Source organism: Cannabis sativa, chromosome 2 (assembly GCF_029168945.1).
Source record: "Cannabis sativa cultivar Pink pepper isolate KNU-18-1 chromosome 2, ASM2916894v1, whole genome shotgun sequence".
In the NCBI taxonomy this organism is placed as follows: Eukaryota; Viridiplantae; Streptophyta; class Magnoliopsida; order Rosales; family Cannabaceae; genus Cannabis; species Cannabis sativa.
In genome coordinates this window covers 25,474,771-25,498,371 of record NC_083602.1, presented here as the reverse complement: position 1 = coordinate 25,498,371, position 23,601 = coordinate 25,474,771, and the positions used below count along the sequence as shown (strand labels likewise).

The window sequence follows — 23,601 nt, the reverse complement described above, 5'->3', positions numbered from 1 at the left end:
TGCCTTCTCTCGGCACCTCCAAGCCTTCTCATAACTCATCTTGATCCCATACTCCTGAAACATATCCCTTTGTATGTCTTTAGCTTTGTACTTAATTCCATCTGATCTGAACTTGTTCTTAATGAGGTGGCCAACAACCCACGGTGCTGCTTGACGGTTATCAGCATGTCTAGAATCCAGGCTACATGTGTGTTCGTTGTGGAATACAGTAACCTCAAACATGTCACAACGTGCCCCCTTCCTCCCCTCACTCTCCATTTGTAATTTGAACCCCTGCAAGTTGCATAAAAAACATCGGTCCCAGACTTCTTCACCATGAACTCAAAACTCATTTTCAATGCTAACCTTCCCACCACATTTTTCAATTCAGTCTTATTGGTATACAACTTGCCAACATATATTTCCCCTGAATGTGTACCAGTAAGAGAAGTTGTATAAACATTATTTTCCTCTATGTCTTCCCTTGTCCACACAATAGGTTTGAATTTTGTACAAACTTCAAAATCAGATGGTACAGCACTACGAGGAGGACCTGGCCGGTTGCTACTGGTGCCTGGTGTTTCGTGATTTTCACTCTGAGGGGTTCTTCTTTCTTGGTCTTTCCTTTTCTCCCTTGGACGTGGTGGAGATGGTGGAGGTAGTTCTAGCCTTAAAGAAGATACCTCTATAGCTTCATCAACTTGCAACTCCGCATCACCATCCTCGTTCAAATCTACTATAGGATCATTGATGTAAAATGTACCATCAAACTCATTAAACTGGTCAAATCCATTGTCAACCCTATTATCCTCATCTATATTAGTAGGGGCCTGCTCATTCATCCCTACGGTTGGATCTGTTTCTGGGACAGAACTCCCAACAACACTTCTTGGGAGGACAGTTGGCAGAGTAGGCCCCAAAATCGCATGCCTTTTAACCTTAGTCACAAACAGTGGCAACAAGTTCTCCACACTCATTTTTGCCTTCATTCTTAAGAACAATCTTACTTGACTATCTTTGACTAAAACTTCTGGCGGTATCATATTGCCTTTCATGTACATATAACACACCTCTATTTTCAGTTCATACACAAGAGGGTCTATATCCAACTCTTCATACAAAATATCATTCATCTTTTGTAAAGTAATGTCAACCTCAAACATTAACATCTTACTTTTTGGATTATTGAATATCCAGTTGAAACCTTCAACTGCCCAAGCCCCATCATATAGTACAACTACAAACACATTTGAATCTGCAAACCAAAATGACCATAAATTATGAAAAACCAAGATGTCGCAAGCTATCGCGAACCTAATCTATACGTATCGGGAAAATTGTCGAAAAACATATATCGGCAAACGTCGTAAATTATCGAGAAAAATAAAAATATCCACAACATAACACAAGAATTCTATGTGTCGCAACGTGTGTCACTACATATCGATACATATCGATAAAACTCATCCCTAACCTCATGTCAGCTCTTAATCGCTACATGTCGCTAACCATGTCAAAAAATATCGCTAAAATTGCAAAAAACCAGTAAAAAAATGCACACTTGCTGCATTTCGTGTTTCATTGACAAAAAGGGTACATAAAAGCACGGATATGTATAGATCTATTACTTTCAACATAAATACAACTAATCAAACAATAATTACTAAAGAAATTACATATCCATTATTTTTTAAAGGAATGACTTTCTTAGAGCTTTGGTTGGTTTCAAGTTTCCTCTGAGTAAGGCGGTCGAACACTAGCTCCGGTAGGACGTCCGATTGGTACAATGTGTGTGTATTCTAGCTAGAGAGAGAGAGAGAGAGAGAGAGAGAGAGAGAGAGAGAGAGAGAGAGAGAGAGAGAGAGAGAGAGAGAGAGAGAGAGAGAGAGAGAGAGAGAAAAAAGTGTTAGGAAGTTTTGTTTTTTATTTGTTTAGGGGTAAAATTGTATGCAAAAATGGTATAAGTATATTTTGCATGATGCGAAATATCCTAGCATATTTTTAGTGTACCATTTATTTTTAAGCATATAATGTCAAATTTTCCTTGTAAAATTATTAATTTAAGCTTTAAGCACACTTATTTTTCCTTTCAATAATCTATTTCATTTTAGAATGCATACTAATCTATTTCATTAAACACCCAAGTTATTTCAGACACTAAGGGCTCGTTTGGTACATCGTATTGTATTGTATTATATTATGTTGGATTGTGTTGTATTGTATTGTATTAGTATTATTTAATGCAATACCATGTTTAGTATTGACTTGTATTAATAGATTGTGTAAAGTTATAATATATTTTCAATACACTCGACCCTAACACCAACTATAGCTCTGGGTCCAAGTTTGGGTCAGGTCCCAGTCCCAGTCCCAGTCCAGGTCCTAGGTCTGTGTCCGGGTCCGGGTCCGGGTCCTGGGTCGTAGGTCATGGGTCCGGGTTTGGGTTCAGGTCTCGGGTCTTGGGTCATGGGTCCGGGTCCCGGGTTTGAGTTCGGGTCCGGGTTTGGGTCGGAGATTAGTGTTGACCCCGAATCCTTTGTAAATATTATAATACAAGCTAATACGACAATTTGTTATGTATTAAATAATACAACATACATTGTATTAAAAATTTTGGTCGTAAAAATTAATACAATACATTGCTTTATCTAAATATAGTGTTCTTTATTATTTAATATAATACGGCTCTTATACGGCGTACCAAACGAGCCCTAATGCCATGTTTACTAATAAGTAATGGGAATCAATGGTAAGGTAATCATTCCCTTACATTTGTTTACTTACATTATTAAAATTAAGAAAGGGAGAACTTGATTAAATAAGGGAGAAAAGAAAGGGAGAACTTCCCCCACCAATTTTGTAAGGAATGTTATTAAGGGTAATGAATTTTAATTATTTTTATTTTAGTTTTTAATATTAAATATATAATGATAATTTTGTCCTTTAAACTATATCTTACAAAATAACTACCATATAATATAGTTTAAGTCAAAAGGGCAATTTAGTCAATTTAAGCATTCCGATTACGTTTCATAATAAAGAAAACAAGATAAACACAACTATTCTATTTCCATAAAATTTAGTAAACAACATATTACAAATATTGATTCCGATTGTTTTCCATTTATTCCGTTACATTTCTTCATTAATTTCTTTCGATTCTGAATACTGTATAGTAGACGTGCCGTAAGTGTGTTTTTGTTCCTCATTAGCTGATTATTGATATACTATGGTAGTCTTTGAGATAATGTATTATTTAAAGCACAAATGAGATTGTAATAATGAGTATATGATAATGCATATGATAAATGATAATGGTCGCTTCTCAAGGTAATTTTACTTTGAATTGGATTTTATGATTGTTAACGCAAATTTTTGTTAACTAATTAATAAGCCTTTATCGTAATAAATTAAACACAGAAACTATAAGAAATTTGGGAAGAATAATTAAAGCAATAATGACACCAGGTTTTTTTTTTTTTTGATGAATAAGAATCATTGTATTGCTCATCCAAAACATTTACATTTTACAAACACTTTCCTCAATTCACATATCTCCTATCTCTTAGTGCTCTACTGTAGCTAAATTCATTTCTATTAGTCTATACAACTTCTATACAACTTCAATCAGTACATACAAATCCAATCCAATTAGTTTCCTAACAACCATTGGTTATCCTCATCATTAAGCTTGTTAGGCAGCCCCAAAATCCTGAGTTTACAATCTTGTTGTACCCGTTGGATGATGACTCTTGTATGCCACAGTTTTTGATGCCAAAATACATCATTTCTGGCTTTCCAGATATGATATACCAGCCCAGCAAGAGCAGTCTTCAAGACACTTCTTCTAGTAGTAGAAATTGCTTTGTTCTTGCTGAAAACCTTTGCTAGCTGCTGCATATTTGTTGTTGTCGATCTCCATTGCAACCAAGACTTGAGCCCCTGTAAACAACTTCGGCTATACTCACACTCAAAGAATAAATGGTTGCTTGTTTCCTCTTCTTTTCCACAAAGTAGACATGTCAAATCTATGGTTGTGTTGTATTTACCTATCCTTTCTTTGGTGTTCAATCTTCCCCAAAACACAAGCCAAAGAATAAACTTGTGCTTGGGAATGATGAATCTATCCCAAACAGTCTTGGACTAAGAAATCTTATCCCTGCTTTCAAAAAGAAGTTGATAGGTGTGTTGAATTGTATGTCTCTGCTGCAAAAAACCAGTAGCATCCACTTTCTGCTTCAGCTTGTTCTTCACCCCTACAATCTTTTTCCATGACCAACAACAATCCAATGGTGGGTCATAATCCCACCAACTACCATGTTTCAAATATACATTATGAATCCACTTAACAAATAGGCAATCTTTCTTACTTGCTATGTCCCAAACATACCTTCCCATGGCTGCAATATTCCATTCTCTGATGTTTCGAAATCCTAGACCTCCTGCAGATTTGGTTTGACAAATATTGTCCCAAGCAACCAAGCCTGGACTTGAGGTCTCTTGTGTGCGTTTCCATAAGAAGGATCTGCATACAGCTTCAATGTCTTTCTGCAATTTCTTTGGTAAAATAGAGATTTGAGCCCAATAAGTATGAATGGCCAACAGAACAGAATTAATCAATGTTGTTCTCCCCATATAGGACATGTTCCTAGAACTCCACATCCGAATCCTTCCTGTCATTTTTTCAAGAAGCTCCTGGCATTCTCCTCTAGATAGCCTTTTAGAGCAAATAGGAATCCCCAAATATCTAAAAGGCATCGTGCTTCTAGAGAATTTTGATGCTTCTAAGATCCTGTTCACCTCTAATTCTGGCATCCCTGAACAATACACCGAAGTCTTCTGAACATTAGGCTCCAAACCAGAAGTGGAAGAGAAAAGCTTCAAACCTTTGAGCATGAGCATAGCTGAAATAAAGTCACCATTACAGAATACCAACAAGTCATCTACAAAACAAAGATGATTCAGTTTGAGGGCTGTACACTTGTCATGAAACTTGAATCCTGGCCATTCCCCAATCTTCTTAAAAATTCGAGACAAATACTCCATGCCAAGAACAAAAAGAAGAGGGGACATAGGGTCTCCTTGTCTTAGCCCTCTCTTTGCTTCAAAAAATCCATACATAGAGCCATTGAGGAGAAGAGAAAATTTTGGTGTCCTAATATAGTTCATAATTAGTTGAATGAACTGTATAGGGAAACCAAAAGCAACTAACATCTCCTCCAAGAAATCCCAATCAACTGTGTCATATGCCTTCCTTAGGTCGATCTTGATCATACAACTAGGCTTACAATTTTTCCTTCCATAGAGTCTTACCAAGTCTTGGCAAACCAAGATATTATGTGCTATATACCTCCCATGAACAAAACCACCTTGGTTTTCTGCAATAAGATCAGGAAGAATTTTCCTAAGTCTATTGCAAATCACCTTAGTAGCTATCTTGTACAATACATTACAACAGGAGATAGGTCTAAAATCAACTACACTTTTAGGACAAACCGATTTGGGGATGAGTGTAATGGTAGTGGCATTTATCTCCTTAAGGATTTTCCCAGAATTCAAAAAGGATAACACATCTTCCTCAATGTCCTTACCTACAATTTGCCAACAATCCTGGTAAAAGGCACTACCAAAGCCATCAGGGCCTGGAGCCTTGTTCCCAGGGATAGAGAATGCAGCATCTTTTACTTCCTTAGCAAAATAAGGAGCAGAGAGAATTCCATGATGAACTTCAGTAAGTTTAGGGCCCAAATTAACAATCGACTGATGAACATGTCTCCTGTTAGGCAATGACTTCCCTAACAATCCCATATAATAGTCTAAAAATGCTTTTTGAACCCCCTCAGGATTGTCTCTCCAAATCCCAGTTTCATCTTCAATGGAGAAAATTTAATTTTGTATTCTTCTAGCTTTCAATGAAGCATGAAACATTGCTGAATTTTCATCTCCATATTTAGCCCAATTAAGCTTAGCTTTTTGAGTGATAAAAAGGGAATAAGCTTTATGTACCTCTATGTAATGTTGATGAGCTCTATGTTCCTCTTCTATCAAATCCATGTTCATCGGGTCTTTGTTTAATCTTGTTTGTATATCTGCAAGGGCTAACCTGGCTGCTATATCCTCCTTGTGAATTTCCGAAAAGCCCTCTTTATTCAACTTCCTTAACACATCCTTCAACCTCCTCAACTTACTGACCACTTGATACATTCTCGAGCCCATAATTCCAGGATGCCAAGAATCTGCCACCAGATTTTCGAATTGAGGAGCAAGCTTCCACATATTAAAATACCTGAATGGCTTCTTCCCTGTGTTGCAATCCTTGTAAATAGAGACCAGAATGGGAGAGTGATCAAATGACAATTCAGGCAAAAAAACCGCTTCTGAGCTAGAGAAAAAATTCATCCAACAAGGATTGATCATGGCTCGATCAATTTTTGAATAAATTCTCTCCTCTGGCTTTTGTTTGTTATTCCATGTGAGAAAGGCCCCAGAATATTTCAGATCTTCAAGGTTGCATTGTGAAATACAATCCTTAAATCTCTGAGAAGGTACAACATGAGCTCTTCTACCAATTCTCTCATTAGCAAAGAGAATCTCATTAAAATCACCCCACACCAGCCATGGTTCTGCAATGTTAGTGGCCAAGCCTTCCAATTCAGTCCATAGTTCTTCCCTTCTTTTTTCATCATTGAAGCCATACACACAAGTAACTTGAAATTTCCCCACTCTCTGTTTTGGAATAACAGTACAATGAATAAGTTGACTTGTGCAAAGACCAATGTCTACAGAATAAACATTTGGTTGCCAATCAACTATTATTCTCCCTTTATCTAGCCAAGGGTTATTATTAGTGAAGCAGCAACCTTGAAATAAACTTGTATACAAATCACCCATATTCTTATTCTTAACTTTAGTTTCTAGGAGGCTAACAAACCCAACTTGCTTTGAATAAATCATATTCCTGATTTCATTGTGTTTTTGATAGTTGTTAATCCCCATAACATTCCAACATAGCAATCTATCCATTGGAAGTAGAGGGCTCTCCCCCCTCTCCCATATTAACTACTCCTTGCTCATTCTCACTGTCCAACTGTTGGAATCTGTTACAAACTTCAGTTCCCCCTGGCTCCTTCTCCATGCTCACTTTTTTGCCTTTCATAACCCTTTGAAATCCCTCTGCATCTTTTTCAATCTGTTTGGTAACTTGTTATTTCTTTGGAACCCAAACTTGTTTCCCTTGGTCATTCCTGCTCTCCTCTTTCCTACAAGCATCAGTGCTATGTCCAATCCCAGAACCGTTATAACAAACTAGAGGAATCCATTCATATTTAACTTCTAATTCCACCTCATGGTCATGTTCATCAATGAAATATATGGTACTAGGAAAAGTTTGTGCCAAACTAACCTGAATTAACACCCTCGGGTATTGCAATCTATCTTGATTCTTTGTTATTTCATCCACTTGCAGAGGCTCCCCAATTTGTGCCACTATCTTGAAAAGAGATGTCTCTCCCCAATACTTGATATCCAAGCCTTTCAATTGCACCCAGGTTGGAACCGAAGTCACTTCTTCCTTTGTAAAATCATCAATAGGGTTCCATGGTTTCATAACCATAGGTTTCCTATCAAAGAACACATAGCCTTGTTGCAGCACCCTATCTCGTTGTTCCAAATTCTAAAACCTGATTATGAATATGCCTTTAGCAAGCAGTCCCACCTTCACTACCATGTCCTTCCATAGCCTTTTAGCAAAGCCCTCGAGAATAGAGATTGGAGGATTAGCCCCAATTACATAGCAAACCAGAGAAGGCTGCCAATAATTCACCTCATCCTCTATATCAGCAAAACTGATCTTAACTTTTGAAGTTGCAGAAGATCTTACCTCAGCCTGCTGAACAGAGTTAGCAAAACTAGTATTCAAGTGTCGAACAATACCAGAACGCAAAATCGGGGGAGAAGTCTTCTTCCCAGAGTTGACATCTTGAGTAGTTCGATTAGCAACTTGTAACCAATCTGAGAAATCATGCCTGATCTCGCTTCACCTCTGGAAAAGGGCTTCAGTCTCTTCAGGCGAGTAAATCTTTTCAGCAAAACACTGTTTCATTGATTCAAAGCACTGTTCCATTGGTTGCTCGATCTGTTCATCCTGTAATTCCTCCTCTGCTATCTCTAATTCCTGTACACCAAGCACTGCATCCATGGATCTGGTCTTAATAACCCTATCCGAAGATGTAGGCCCCGATTTCTTCCCTTTCGAATTCCCTTTCCCAGCCATTTTCTCCCTTCTTGCCATAGCTCTGGTGAAAACACCGAAAAAGAGAGAGAATTTTAGGAAAAGCTTGACACCAGGTTTTTTACGAAGTTTTCCAGTTAATTCTGCATAGTCCACGAGTATATCTTATTAGGATATTTCTAGATACATAATTAAGGTTTTATAATCAATGATATTTTTTTTCTCAAAGATTTTGTGTCCCTTTTTTTTGTATAATCTGCCCCTATTTATAGGAATAGGGTTTGGCAGTTATTTACATTTGAATTTGCAATACATAACTGTTTCCACGAAATGTGGGCTTTGACCACGTTCCATTTTAACACATGTATTGCTAAAGATTTGCATAACTTTTTATCACTATTATCTTCAAAGTAGTGGATACGGACGTGGGATAAACGCATCTCGCTAGAGGCATCTCGCTTTGTACAGAGATGAATGACTTGGTTTACTCGTATTCCAGCAATGGCATGAGCACCTGTGTACTGAGCAAACTTAAGAATTGCTCTTTGACCATAAGGCCTTGCAGACTGGACAATCATGTCCTCCATGATCTCATGCTATTTCACTTAGTTATTATAACGTGGGTTATGCGCTAAGTGTTCCAACAACCAATTTGCCTCATCGATACTTCTTATGTGTAGCGAGATAGATGTCTTGCTATGCATTGTCCGTAGTTCCCTCGAGATTATGCCTTCCGAGGCAAGATGGTTTCTCGTCAATACATGAATTGATAGTTTGTATATTCTTGTCTCAGTTAATACTATACAGTCAGCGAGTTACGAATGTACTCTGTTTATTCTATATTTAATGAGTTATTCCATTTTGCATTTAATGTCATAATTATCATTATATTTGTTGGTTCATATTCTACGAGATTGACATGTGTCACTTTTTGAAGTACAGCCGAATTTTAGGTATAACAATTGCCCCTTAAAAAGTCGTTTTCAATGAAAAGTAATTCTTAAATGATTACCGAGGGTATATTCGTCATGATCCATTTTGAAAAATGCATACTTTTGAATTTGGTGGTTTATGTTTTCAAAGCACATCTTAGCATTAATGAGCCATCTTTTCCACTTCTCCCTTATTCTTGTCCGTTCGATCTCTGTCCTTTAATCCTACAGTAATTAAGTTTGAAGTATAAAACAGAAAAAGAACCATTTTTCCAACATTTTTGTCGTTTCAAAACAAAAACTTCAAGCTTTTCTGTGAAAAATCCATTCCCATTTTCTCAAAACCTTCCATGCCCTCATTGTCGTTGACATATTTCCTGTGAATTTCCTCAGATTTAGTCTTCAATCTCAGACGTCCTCAGGGCTCGTTCAATCGTTCATCTCAAACTCAAACACGGGATTCTCCCCTGCGCAGACGTATCTCTTTAACCAGTATGTGTTCATTCTCTTTCTTCTTGGTATATTTTTTAGTCATAACTAATTGCATCATCGTTCTTCTTTGCTGGGTTTTGGTAATTTTTTTTTATCTTTCTGGGTTTACCATATTTATAAGTTTCTGGTTTTAATAAATTTCTTCCAGGAATTGGGATTGCTCTTTTTATAGAAATTTCCCAATCTGGTTCTGAAATTTATTCTCCAGAATTCTTAGAAACAGAGTGTCCCAAGAAATTTGCACTTCCATTGAAACCTAAAACCCAGAAATCTCAATCCTTACTTGAAGTAAATGATCCAAAGATTAGGGACCATTTAATAAAACCAACCAAGACAAAGTTTCTAGTCGCCATAGGTGAATTTTGTAAGAGATTTCTGAGGGTAAACACTATTTTTTCTGAGGCGCAGCCTGGCCTGAACCTCCATTATTATCTTCTATTCCACTCGCGAGACCAATGTTTTTACCCGAAGTCACTGTTACTTTTTCACCAGGTGACCTTGAGTTTGATATTATGTCTACTAAGCCTCGAAGTCAAAGACCCCACAGGATCCCAATGTCACTTTCGAGGCTGAACTCATTGAATCCAAGGTCAAATCTATTGGAGCATTTGTTGGAGGTATTTTAAAATCCCGCAGCATCGAACAAAGGAGCGCAATGTCGCATTAGGTCAGTGGCTCATGGGGAATTCAACTATTTCCCCCTAAGAGAGTACTTCGCGAGGAGTGTAGTGGGGCCAACACTAGTGACATGTCGGGAATAGGCACTTGGAGCCTTGATCACATTAAGGTTGGTGCTGTTCTTCCCTTGAGGGATTATTTTAAAGATTTTTTCAATTACCTTGGAGTCGCTCCCTTCAAACTGAATCCTGTCTCGTATAGAATCTTGGCAAGTTTGAAGGTTCTATACCACATTTTAGGATGGGAGTGCCCTACTCCTCTGGAAATAGTCTACTTATACTCTGTTGACGTAGTTTCCCATATTCCTCATCTTGGTATCTCTTGAATTTATTTTCCAACTCACTGATTCGCAATTGGATTGGATCCTCTTGCTTTCAGTTGGCATTGAGTTTTTGGCATAAATTAGGTGCATTCTGATTTAAGCGCTCAACGTTCACAAAGATCTAGATGTCTTCGTTCATAGTTGCTCATGGATCTCGTATCTGAGTAACTCTAAGATCGACGACTCCTCGTATTACTAATACTTTCTCGATCATCACTATGCCGAGGTCTATCCCCTCCTCGCGTAGATCGATTGTGATCTCGAGATCTTGAATGTCCCGAGCTAGAACTTACTTTGTCCTACACAGTTCTTCTCCTTCATGGGAAATTGATCACGTTTTACCAACAGTTACACATTTTGAATTAAATGTAAACAACTGGCAACCTATATTCCTATAAATAGGGACAGATCCCATAGAAAAAAGGACGGAGAATTTGAGAGAGAACAATGTATACGATCAATTGTATAAATCTGAGGACTCTCCTCCTTAAATTGCACTCACAAGACAACTGAGGACACTCCTCCTTAAATTGCACTCACAAGACACTGAAATGATCTTCTATCTTTCAGATGAGCGATCTATCGAACAACACCCATATATTTGAATATGAGGATGGAGCATTCGCAGATGAACCTTAGAAGAGAGACAACTTTATCCCAACATCATTGTCAAAAGATAAGGTTGTAGCAAGTGTGGACCAACAAGACTCGTGGCCTACTGGCGAGATAGGCCGCGTGGTCCAAGAGTTAGAGGCACTAAATGCTATTGAGATACGGGGAAGTGAGTCCACCGTACCTGCTCAAGGGAGCTTTATCCATCTAAGGGGCTGCTCCGAATATAGAAGTCAAGGAAATGGGGTAAGATTTTAAATTTCCTGCTCGCGTGGATGAAAGGGATGATGATGAAGATGACGCAAAATCTGCTGAGGATGCTCCTTTGGATGAACCATTTTCTTGCGAGGATTTAGTTTCGCGAGTAAGAAAGTCTGATTTGATGACGTTCCAAGAAATGAATTTGATCAATACTGGTTGTACGAAACCTGTGTCAACACAACATCCTCACCAACCTTTCACCAACCCTGCAATTATTTTAATTAGCATCGCTGTGGTTTTAGTCCCCATCATTCGTTGTGGTGTTGTTGTACGAAACCTGTGTCAACACAACGTTTCTCCTTTCCAGCACACCCCCAACAGTTATAGAATCGTCCTCAAATTCTATGCAATTTATATGGAATACACGCAAGGGACCCTACCATCGAGGATTTTTGCTACTTCTACGACATCAAGAACGTTGGCCATGACAACAACTTTTACTACTTTAATAAATGGGCCAACTCTCAGGTTAACAGAGTAGAAGGCACGATTTCTAATGTGAGAGATTAGAAATCGAAGTGGTTTTATGCAATTTCAGTGCTTGGAGTAAGGATAGACTTTAATCATCATTCTCGTATGTTGCAGATTTTTATACTTAGTATTTTTTTTCTTCCTTTTATCTTACAAATACTGACCTTTATTTGTACTCGTAGGTAGACCAACTTGATCTAAACTAGATTGGGATCACGTGAAAATTGTAGAAGTCTTGAGTAGTCTTTCAATCAGGGATCGAGATTGGCGCCTTCTTTGTACTTTTGCTAAATTGCGAGAACACAGATTGATTTGTGCTGACATCGGACTCTAGCGAGAACCAGTATACAAGGAACCTTCTGAGAAATAAAAAAGTAAAGATTAAAAAACGTCTTTCTAGGTAAATACCAAGATAGCTCGCAGGTAATGTTCCTCTATTATACTTGGTTAAAAGCAAATTTTCCACTGTGATTTCATGTGATGATTACTTGGTGTATCTTTTGCAAGTATGACTTTTCTGAAGAGTGCCCCAGTTCTTAACCGCAAGTCAAAGACTAACAAGGAGCTTGCGACTCTTTCTTCTGCAAATCCTCTCCAGAAGAGGAAGAGTGAAGCTGTCGATCCTTCGATCCTCGATTTATCCAAGAAGCAACAGAAGGTCGCCCAAGAGAAGGGGAATAAACCTATGATGGAGCCAACAACTAAGGCTCGTGACTTTATATACCAAATATAGATACACTATGAATTATTTATTATTTTAATTCAAATAATCAATGATTCTCTATAGACGGTTTATATCGAATAGGGATAAATTTACCGTTTACCCTTCAATGTATATTATTATTAAAATACTTAGCTCCTTATAAATGATATTTTAGTAAACTAATATAATTACTAAAATAAGAGCTCTTCCATTTATATCGTTTAGCCAAGCTTTAAGGAAACCATCTTTTTATTTCTAAATAGTCATAAAAGCTATATATTCTATATCTATGATTACCGCTCCCACTTAACTGTACCATCGAGCTCCCAACATGTAAGTATGGGCTAATCCTACAGGTAAGCTAGTAACGAACAAGTTTAAAAACCCGTATAATACAATTAAGGTAAAGCTTAACCATCTTATGATTGAGATTAATTAATCTAAGATCAACTAAGTGACACTAGCTTAGAAAAAGATATAATAATAAGTTTATGATATATTTTCCACCGTCAATATCGATCCAGTTCGATGTATAACCGATACATCTGATACAAGTTTACTTTACTAATGCTCTGAAAAAGGCATTCCACTTATCCAATTATAAGCAAACCACATCGCTGATTATCACGTTAGTGTAAATCCAGTGTATCGTGGGACTAATATTTTGAAGCATATAATCATGAATATTTTCTACTGTGTTGAAAACACTATAATCATGAGTAACTATATATTCGAGATTTGATAAAATTTATATATTAAACATATAATCATGAAAGTAACAAGTGAAACAAACAACATAAAATGATTTTCGGTCTTTTATTAATTAGTAAATAAGATTATATTGAAATAAATTTTATTTAGAGCATAAAACTCCAACAAAGAAGCTAAGAAAGAAACAATCCAAATCAAGGAAAAACTCACTTTGACCGCACTAAAAAAAAACCTAAGCTAAGGCAGAATGGCACTAGACAGAGATAGGGAAGCCCAACAGAACCCCCATCAGACTGAACTGCATGAACTGATAACATCTCAAGTATTGTAATTGCCTAGATGGGAGATAACCAGACGAGGCCAGAAGCTGCATGACGAATCCTGAGAAGACACCGAAAAATCTTCATAGTCTGGCGAAGAACCGACTCAGTCTCCCAGAGACTCAAAGGTTAGCAACCACGATTTCAAATTCGCAAGTGGTACAAAGAGAAAAAAGGTAATCTCCTCATATAACAATACCAATAACAAAACTTGTTACTAATTAGGACACATTTGTGAGCTACATACAATACAAAGGATTTAACTTCTTAAGACACGTCATTAATGGGAAAGGACATACAACTCCCTAATATTTATGTTATCCAAACAGGGAGTCAATGAAAAGTTAAATTCAAGAAAAGGGCATTATGGTCTTACCACATTTCCAATTCCACCCCGTTCTCCTTGCTTCTCTTGCTCTATTATTCATAATAGCATATACTCAAGCAAATCTCGGGTCATCTTCTTCTTTGAGTCATTATTTTTAGGTACCCTTCTCTTCTCCCTTTCTAACTTTCAAGGCTCCGCAGCCCAGCAACAGAGCTAGATCCAACTGTACCAACTCGAAACGACACGTCGTTTTAATGGGCGTTCCTGCGTTTTACCGCTGGCTGGCGGATCGGTACCCACTCTCGATCGTGGATGTGGTGGAGGAAGAGCCGAACGAGGACTCCAATGGCGTCGCCAGACCTATCGACGTCTCCAGACCTAATCCCAATGGCATGGAATTCGACAATTTATACCTCGACATGAATGGCATTATCCACCCTTGTTTTCATCCTGACGGCAAGGTTTGATCTTTTTTTTTTCTTCTTTCTTTCTTTCTTTCTTTCTTCTTCTTCAAATTCTGTCATTAAGCAAGAATTCAGTATAGCTGGAGAGGTAGAACGACAAGTTTGAATCTTGAGAGGGAAAGTTACTGAGAAAGAAGTTTTCCAATTTATCAAGGGCTTTCATTTGGATTTTCTCTTCAACTAGCTGCGTAAGAGAATCGAACAGTGTGTGATTTCCTTTGAAGTTTGCAAAGTTGAATCTCAAAGTACTAGCTTTGGTTAAATTCGTTAGACAAGTTAGGACTACCGTATTGGGCTAGAAGCGAAATAGGTTTTGGTTCAGACTATTCACTTTTGTTTTTCAGGATAGAAATGTCCCCGGGGGGAGGGGGATTGGGGGGCGCGGGGCGGGGTCATTAAGACTTATCGGTAATTGTTGTATTTTGTTGTCTGTATCATTGCTTTATGATCTGATTGTAGAAAAGGAAGGGATGAAATTGTGGAGTTCAGTGTTCTCTGGGAAAAATGCTATACAGACCTTTTCCCTGTATTTTGTGTTGTTGTTTGTTGAATTTCATGTGTTTGCTTTGTTGAAACTAGGATCCTAAAACTTCAGTATTTGGGTTTTACCGATTTTTTGTTGTTGGCTGTCATGTAGCCTGCGCCTGCTACCTACAATGATGTGTTCAAATCCATATTTGAATATATTGATCATCTCTTCACCTTGGTTCGCCCTCGAAAACTTCTGTATATGGCAATCGGTAAGGGTTCATTTTTAGTCTTTGTTGTGGCTATAGGTTAAACCAGCTGACTCAATATAATTGTGTGCCTATTGGAATATTAAATGGTTGGTTTTAATAATAATTATTTTAACCTTTAATTTACAGATGGTGTTGCACCTAGAGCTAAAATGAATCAGCAACGGTCTAGACGATTTAGAGCTGCTAAAGATGCAGCAGAGGCAGTAAGATCTTTTTCATGTTGTTCTAGTGGTTGACCATTATTGTTTATGGGACTTATTGCATTTTCTCCACTTGCTTGTTAGGAAGCTGAAGAAGAAAGATTGAGGAATGAATTTGAGGCTGAGGAAAGAAGCTTGACACTTAAAGAGAAGCGTGAAACTTCTGACTCCAATGTTATTACTCCTGGAACTCAATTTATGGCAGTGCTCTCTGTGGCACTTCAGTATTACATACACAGTAGGTTGAACCGCAACCCTGGTTGGTGGTCTACAAAGGTTTGTTCAACAATATCCTATTCAGTCCTCTTTCCCAATCTCCCTGTGTCTTCTAGGTCGGATGATTCCTTTCCTGTGGAGTAATCCTCTGTGTACATTTTGTCGGTATACTGGCTTTCAGGATACTTTTGTCTCTCTAAGTTTATTTATGGGGCTGCAATTGGGTGTTTGAAGGTTATTCTTTCTGATTCAAATGTTCCTGGTGAGGGAGAACACAAAATCATGTCATACATTCGATTGCAGCGGAACCTTCCTGGATTTAATCCTAATACACGCCATTGTCTATATGGTCTGGTGAGTGTTTTGTATGTTATTTGTCACTTTCTTTATGTTTTTACAATGACTCATTGTTAATTGTTTGATTAAAATCTGTGTTATTCTTAATCAGGATGCAGATCTCATTATGCTGTCTCTAGCAACACATGAAATTCATTTCTGTATACTAAGAGAGGTCAGCTGATACTGTATTCTCAACAGCCTTTACAATATAAAGCCCTTTTATTCTAGGAGTTGGTATCATTTTCTTATTCTTTGTATGCACCAAGTAGGTTATTACACTGCCTGGGCAACAGGAAAAGTGTTTTGCCTGCGGCCAAGTTGGTCATCTGGCAGCTGAGTGTAGTGGTAAACTGGATAAACAAACGCCAGTGGTAGATGAAACTCCAATTCACAAGAAGAAATATCAGGTTGGAAATCTAACCGTCAACTTTTGCCGCATAATTTTGGTTTTTTTTACTATTCTGATACAATTTTCCATTTGCAGTTTCTATACATTTGGGTATTACGAGAATATTTGCAATATGAACTGGATATTCCAAACCCTCCCTTTGCTATTAATTTTGAAAGACTACTGGACGATTTTGTCTTTCTATGTTTTTTTGTGGGCAATGACTTTCTACCACATATGCCTACATTGGAGATCAGGGAGGTACGTGGTGTCAGGTTTGCTGTTGTAGTTTTGAGTTATATATTCTTCTTCATTTTCTGCATCTTCTGAGTCAATAGTTTCTAACATAATTAGTTTAATCCTTATTCTGTAATCTATATGTTTAAGAAAGCTGATTGTATGGATTTTCATGTCATCTTCCAGGCTAGCAGCAAAAAAGAAATATATTTTTTCTTCTGAATACCATTTATAATCATGTTTAGTATGCTAAACTGAACGTTTACTCTGCCAGGGTGCCATTAACTTGTTGATGCATGTGTATAAAAGAGAGTTTGCTGCTATGGGCGGTTATCTTACTGATGCGGGTGAGGTAATTATTTTTATTATTTAAAGGTTGTTTACATACTTATTTAGTTCTCTGTGTTTTCTTTTTAACTTATGAAAGTAGCAATTGTGTTGGTGCTTACATCACTATTCCTTCAGTGAGATTTAATTTGTCCATTTCATATAAGAACAACTTTATATATTGTGTAATGTTGTACTAAGTTTCTAGCTGTTAAAATTGAGCATTGGTTTATTTGACACAGTATTTTAGGTTATATGTCTATATCTTATAAAGGACAAACTATTAGGAAGCTACGGAAAAAACACTGCCAAAAAGAAGGAAGCCACAAGGCCAATTTGTCAATTTTAAAGATCACAGGCTAAAGAAAATTGTCAAATAACTTGGGTTTTTTCTCATGCATAGAATATCAATATTCATTTTAGCTTTGAGGTTTCTTGAGTTCGTTAATGCTTTCCGAAATATGAATCTATAGCTATGAATTTTAGGCATATGTTTTCAGGACTTAATATAGATGTTTTCATATTGACTACTGTACTCTGTAGGTGTTGTTGGACAGAGTAGAGCATTTTATTCAGGCCGTTGCTGTTTATGAAGACCAAATCTTTCAAAAACGGACTCGAATTCAGCAGGTACCTGATTTATTTAATCTTTTTCCCCAAACAATTTGATCTTATTTTATACTTCTTTTCTCTAACACCATTTTTATACACTCTTAGTTATTCTATTGACATATTGTGTAAGATATAATAATTTACTTAAGCTGTTTGTGTATCCCTGCTGCTGTTTGTGTGTTTTCTTTTGTTAATACATATACATTTTTTTTATGATGGCAGGCTTATGAGAACAATGAGGAGATGAGGCAGAGGAACAAAAGAGATGCAACAGGTGTTCAACAGGCCCCGGTGGCTCCAGTGGTAGACAAGGTTCGTTGTTAAGCTTCATCCTGTGATTGAATATCTCACTGTAGTTTGTATGTGCATATTTCTGCTGTCTTCATAAATGGAATTATTTTGAGATTTATGACAATCCTGAATGAACTCTCATATAATTTATTATTCTAGTTTGATTCACATACTGGGAAGACCTAGGACACATTAATTTATACGTAAACAAGACAAACCATGAAAAAAAAAATGAAAGACAAATCCGAGTAGATCCAAATGATCAGCAAAAATTATTTATTTCGTTTGTGTACTGAGAAGACCCAGGATGTATTAAGTTATTCATGAAAAGAGAAAAGTATTGGGATACGTAATCCAAACCCACAGAAAAATATATCCAAAAAGAGCAAAACAATTGATGAAATTTAGCTGGTTTTTATCTTCTGAATGGGTAAAACTTTTGGCTTTTCATTGGTAGCAAGTTTCCTAGGATTCTTGAAACTCCAAATTACATATTTCTCATAAATTTATCTTACAGGTTAATTCGGATGTGTGACCCTTTCTTAACATTTCATAAAAATTAGAGAATTGATCTTTCCAGAATCCTTTTCCATTTTTTTTGGTCTTCCCTGTAAATGGTTTGGTTTTCTTTTCTCTAATGGTTTAGATAGTTGTGCTGTGTGGTGCCTCAAATAATTTTTTTCTCCTTTTCTTTAGTAGCTTGAAATTATATATGAATAATATTGACAGTAATCTTTTGGAACGCCAACTCTAGTTATTTTGGTCTTGGAATTTTTATTGTTTCAAAGAATGAACACATCGGGTGCTCTATTCTGTTCCTTTTTACTGCGCTTCAAGTTGATTGCAATTTGCAATATATCCTTAACTGTTTGGGTTTGTGAGGCTCTGCTTGATTGTGGACTTCTGAAATAGTGGCTTAGTAAGGCCGAGGTCAGGTCGATTGGACTTAATACTTACGAATCTGTTAGCTGAATTATTATTATTATTATTATTATTATTATTATTATTATACTTTGTTTTGTTTTTTTGAAAAATAAAAAGAGATGCTTTAGGGTTTCACTATTCTATTTTACAGGTAAAATTAGGTGAACCTGGATACAAGGAAAGGTATTATGCTGAGAAGTTTAATGTATCAACACCTGAGGAGATTGAAAAAGTGAAAAGGGACACGGTAAGCTCTGTTAGTTCATGTGCAAGAATTTTATTCAATAACATAAGAGCACTTTTTGTCAATACTTGCATTTCTTGTAATTGTTTTTTTAACATGACCTTTTATTTGTTGTGAATAATTTATTATCATGCTTGGATACCTTTTACGCATATTCCTTTGGTTTGGCTTGCATCCCAAAAAATTCTGCTACAGTACGTTAGTATTTATATGTCATTAGCATGACATAATTTTGGTGTTCATTCCTGTTTTGAAGTAAATGAGATTTCGTAGTTCATTCATATCCTGGACATACTTGAAAAGTTCAATTCATTTATTTCATGTTATTGAAAAGCTAGAAGTGGCAGTTAATCATTATTCTGTTAGACCGAAAGGTTATCTTAATTGCTTTGTGCTCATTATTTTGATGAATTTCATTTTCTTACAGGTATTGAAGTATGTAGAAGGCTTATGTTGGGTTTGTCGGTATTACTACCAAGGTGTTTGCTCTTGGCAATGGTTAGTTTATTGTGAGAACAGCTGATAAATTGTTTTAAGCTCCCTTTTTTCTACTCTTCATTTTGCTGCTTAAGTGAATATTCTCAATCAGCATCAATGATCTAAACAAACATTTATTCTTCAATACTGTTTTAGGTATTATCCATACCACTATGCGCCATTTGCTTCTGATCTCAAGGATCTCCCTGAACTAGAAATAACATTTTTCTTGGGAGAACCATTCAAACCATTTGATCAGCTTATGGGAACTTTACCAGCTGCAAGGTGTCCATGCTTTACTCATTTGAAATTAATATAAATTTAATGATTAGGAAATATCCATCTGGTTATATCCACTAGCTGTAGTGATCATTGCCAAATTCCTGTTACAGTTCAAATGCTCTACCAGAGAAGTACAGAAACTTGATGATTGATCCGTCATCACCTATTAATGCATTTTATCCATCTGGTAAAATTTGCTTCAGCTAATATTTATGTATGTATATATGTATGCGCACGTGTGTGGGCGTTGTTCAACTTTCATTTCGATAGTAATTTTAATGTGTTCCTTTTTCCCTTGCAGAATTTGAGATTGACATGAATGGCAAGCGGTTTGCATGGCAGGTAATGTGATTAAAAGTATATCCTGTCATTTTTGTAATGTTATTTGGAAATCTATGGAAGATTGTACTAAGTTCTTTTTACGTGAATCAGGGAATTGCGAAATTGCCATTCATTGATGAGAAGAAGTTGCTCACTGCAACAAGGAAACTTGAAAGCACTTTAACGGTCTGAAATGAAGTGTAGTTATTAATTTTTTACAAGAAAATTGTTGAATGTTTGTTTCAAATTTCCTCTTTAGTAAGCCAGTTAATCAAAGATCACCTAGGTTTTTATGGTGGTTAAGCTGGAATTTGGAGACAATTGAAGATAAAATTGAACATTAAAAAATAAGATAAAAGACTTGTGCACTTTGGAAATAATGTTAGTGTCACTCTTTGTAGCCTTGATGAGGGCTGAGGAAAGTTGCTCTCAGCTTAGAGATTTAAATTCCTTTTGGCCGGGCAGTTTGTTTTTGTTTGTTTGCAAGATTCTTAATATTCTGATTAGTCTATGTTTGCGGGTCCTCTTTTATATTGATGCGATCTAGTCGTAATTTATGAAGTTTTTCACAAATTACTGAAGGTGGAAGGGGAATAGGTTAAGATAAAAGAACTGACATCCACCTTCAGTAATTTCTTGCTGAAGTTTACTATTAGGGGTGTTGTTAGATGCAAAAACAAGCTCATGTCTGCATTTACGCAATATTTTCAGCATCTGACGCTTAATCATGAACACTGTCAATATCTGTATGTGCAGGAGGAAGAACAGATTCGAAATAGTGTGATGCACGATTTGCTTTATGTATATCGTGCTCATCCTTTGGCTTCACAAATGTACATGTACTACCAACTTTATCATCAGATGCCACCATATGCAAGATTTGCTTATCAAATTGACACAAATGCTAGGTTGTATAGTCTTTATATCCATTAGACTTGGTTTATGATCGTGACTGCATACTGACTACCCTATTCTCTGTTGATCTTTCACAGCGGTGGAATGAATGGATATCTATGGTTATGCGAGAGGAGTGGGACAAGAAATGTAGTCTTTTCCCCTGTCAGTGGGTTTCCAGACATAGAGAATAACCAAGTTTTGTAAGTACTTCTACTATGCTTGTTTGATAAAATAAAGCCTTGAAAATCTCATGTTCGGCATTCCTTTCTTGCAGAAGTGTCTCATACCTTAACCCTGTAGCACATAGACACATCCCAGAACCTCCCAAGGGTGTGGTAATTCCTGAAAAGGTATTAAACTTTTGTGACTTTGAAAAGCTCCTGGTTTGATTATTGTTTCTGGATGGTTTACAAGTTAAACCTTCTAGTCTGGTGTACTAGTTGTGTATTTCCTTCTGTCAAGTACATCAAATAACAAAACAGTTTTGGTCATTTTACAAGAAGCTTCTATTCCAAATACCGCACTTACATAAAATTGGACTTGAAATCTAATCAACCATATCAAGACTAACTTACGGCCACACATCAAATAAGATATTGGTAGTTGAATTGTGAAGTGCATCTAGTTAAACTTGTGCAAAGGTAGCCTTGTAAAAGTACTTGTTCCACTTCAGGGTAAGCAGTAAAAGTGAAGTTGGTCAGGTTCCTTGTGCATGACCAAAGACAGTAATCATCTATTGTGATTTGTTTAATTTTCTTATTTCCATGCTCTTAAAGCTGTTTTTTTTTTTTTTTCAAACTATGCTAAGATGTGATAAACTTATGATTTATTTATTTGCAGATGATAGATCCTACTGACATTAAGCCATCCCCTGTGTTATGGCATGAAGACAACGCTAACCGGCGGCATCAATACAGGGAAAGGTGAGAAAGTATTTATGAGTGGATTGAATTAGAACCATCTCTCTGTTTGATTTGTACTGCTGGGAATCTTTCACCTTCAAAGTGCAGTGACAAATAGATAAATTAAAAATTACTAAAATAAGTTGAGTACCTTCAATTTTATTTCTGGCCTTGAAGTTGATCCTTCAAGAAAACTGGTGAAGCCTTTGTCCAAATCTTCATGTCTTACTCTATCTGTTTCTCTGGATGAAGGAATTATTTTTAGCATTAATTTTATAATCTTCCCTTGGAACTATGGTCAGTGTGTCAACATTGCCCCCATCCCCAAATTAATTTCCCATTTTGAAATTCAGGGGACATATTTGATATTACAATCCCTGGGGATTTATAAAATGTATCCTTATTTTTAATTTTGATTAATTCTTTTTTGCAGACAACAAGTGTATGGGGCAATCGCTGGCCTTCAGTTGGGAGAAGCAGCACACCGTCTTGTTAAGAACTCCCTCAATCTAAAATCTAATGATTCATCCTCTGGGTCTTGGGATCAATCACCATCTAGAAACTTCCCTGGCCACTACCAAGGAACAGCCAGATCAAGACCAGCTGGACCTTCTGGGTATGAAAGGGGCTTCCGGCAAGACCCAAATTCTTACTATGATAATTCTTATAATCCTCAGGGAATAATGAGTAGGCCTAGATATCCAGTCTCAAATGGTAGAATGCATAGTCAAGAACAACACCGCAACTTGAGGAATGGAATGGCTACTTTGACAGTGGAAGATAACGCGAGAAACAGATCGCCTGGTGTAATGACACCGAGAATGCCAAATTCAGCAAATTTAGCAAATATGTCTCACCAATTCATGCCGAACATGGGTGTACTCCCAGCACCACCCCCGAACTGGATTGACAAGACCACAAATGGTGGAATGTATAATTATAGGCAACAGGAATACATCCCAGGCACTACACATGAGAAGCAGGGGAAGATGACTTATCAGGTTAAAACACAAGGTGGTCAAGGTTTTTCTAATTCTGGGGACCAAGAGCGCTTGTAGGGGATTTTGTTCAGTTATCTTCCCTCCGTTGTCCCTATCCTGTTGAATACATTTCACTGAACAAACCGTTCCAATGACAGGGACCTGTGTAACAAGAAGCTTCAGCCAGTTTGATAGAAACAGATTTATTTGTTGGGAGTTTGCATGGTAAATAGGCAATGCTTTTCCAAATTATGTATGTGGTTTACTGATCGATGCTGCTATTGTCCGAAGCATTGTTGAGAATTGCAACCTTTTGTCCCTGGATGATTTATACTTCTTTCCCAGTTGGACAAGGGTCAATTTGAGAGGTGTATTGTGTAGTCAGTCATTTTATACAAATAAGTATTTCATAGGGAAATTGTAGTAAAAATACTTAGATCTTGCCTTCGAAAGGAAAAAAAAAAAAGAAATAAAAATGCTCATCTTGCTTAACGAATATGGAATCCCACTTGTAATCAGAGATTGTTATTTATTGTTTTACTGTTTACTCCTTAATTTACAATTATTGCCTTTGCAAATTACTTCGACTGGAATTCTTAGGCGTTGCTTTTGTTGCTGCTGTTTTATTTTGAATAAGTAGTGACAATAAGCCGTGGAAATCTTGCCAAACCCTCTTTGTTTTAAATTGGTAATCTTTTAACTTTAGAGCATGTCATTCCCC

The 23,601-nt window shown here is 36.8% G+C and overlaps 2 protein-coding genes across 3 annotated transcripts; one reads left to right on the top strand and one right to left on the bottom strand.

Moving 5' to 3' along the window:
- Positions 1-5,865: 5,865 nt before the first annotated feature.
- LOC133034220 (uncharacterized) lies at positions 5,866-6,870 on the bottom strand. Its single transcript, XM_061109265.1, has one exon. The coding sequence runs from the start codon at positions 6,868-6,870 to the stop codon at positions 5,866-5,868; it is 1,005 nt and encodes a 334-aa protein (XP_060965248.1).
- A 7,299-nt stretch (positions 6,871-14,169) lies between these two features.
- LOC133034882 (5'-3' exoribonuclease 4-like) lies at positions 14,170-23,461 on the top strand. Of its 2 annotated transcripts, none has more exons than XM_061110353.1 (22): positions 14,170-14,500; positions 15,141-15,243; positions 15,370-15,446; positions 15,528-15,719; positions 15,894-16,013; positions 16,108-16,170; positions 16,268-16,405; positions 16,483-16,647; positions 16,898-16,975; positions 17,494-17,580; positions 17,785-17,874; positions 18,929-19,024; positions 19,449-19,519; positions 19,655-19,783; positions 19,891-19,967; positions 20,082-20,122; positions 20,213-20,287; positions 20,858-21,009; positions 21,094-21,198; positions 21,273-21,348; positions 21,839-21,921; positions 22,334-23,461. In XM_061110353.1, the coding sequence occupies exons 1-22, from the start codon at positions 14,294-14,296 to the stop codon at positions 22,956-22,958; spliced, it is 2,850 nt and encodes a 949-aa protein (XP_060966336.1). In that variant the 5' UTR covers positions 14,170-14,293; the 3' UTR covers positions 22,959-23,461. The 2 variants fall into 2 exon arrangements, with proteins under 2 accessions (XP_060966336.1, XP_060966337.1); XM_061110354.1 differs by having other exon boundaries at positions 14,173-14,500; positions 21,276-21,348.
- The last annotated feature ends 140 nt before the right edge of the window (positions 23,462-23,601 follow it).

Excerpts from the sequence above, each read along its gene's own strand:
- LOC133034882 (XM_061110353.1), top strand. The coding sequence starts at position 14,294 with ATGGGCGTTCCTGCGTTTTACCGCTGGCTGGCGGATCGGTACCCACTC. Across the intron at positions 16,171-16,267 it reads ATTTCTGTATACTAAGAGAG|GTTATTACACTGCCTGGGCA; the intron begins GTCAGCTGATAC and ends TGCACCAAGTAG. Across the intron at positions 16,648-16,897 it reads CTACATTGGAGATCAGGGAG|GGTGCCATTAACTTGTTGAT; the intron begins GTACGTGGTGTC and ends TTACTCTGCCAG.
- LOC133034220 (XM_061109265.1), bottom strand. The coding sequence starts at position 6,870 with ATGGGTGATTTGTATACAAGTTTATTTCAAGGTTGCTGCTTCACTAAT.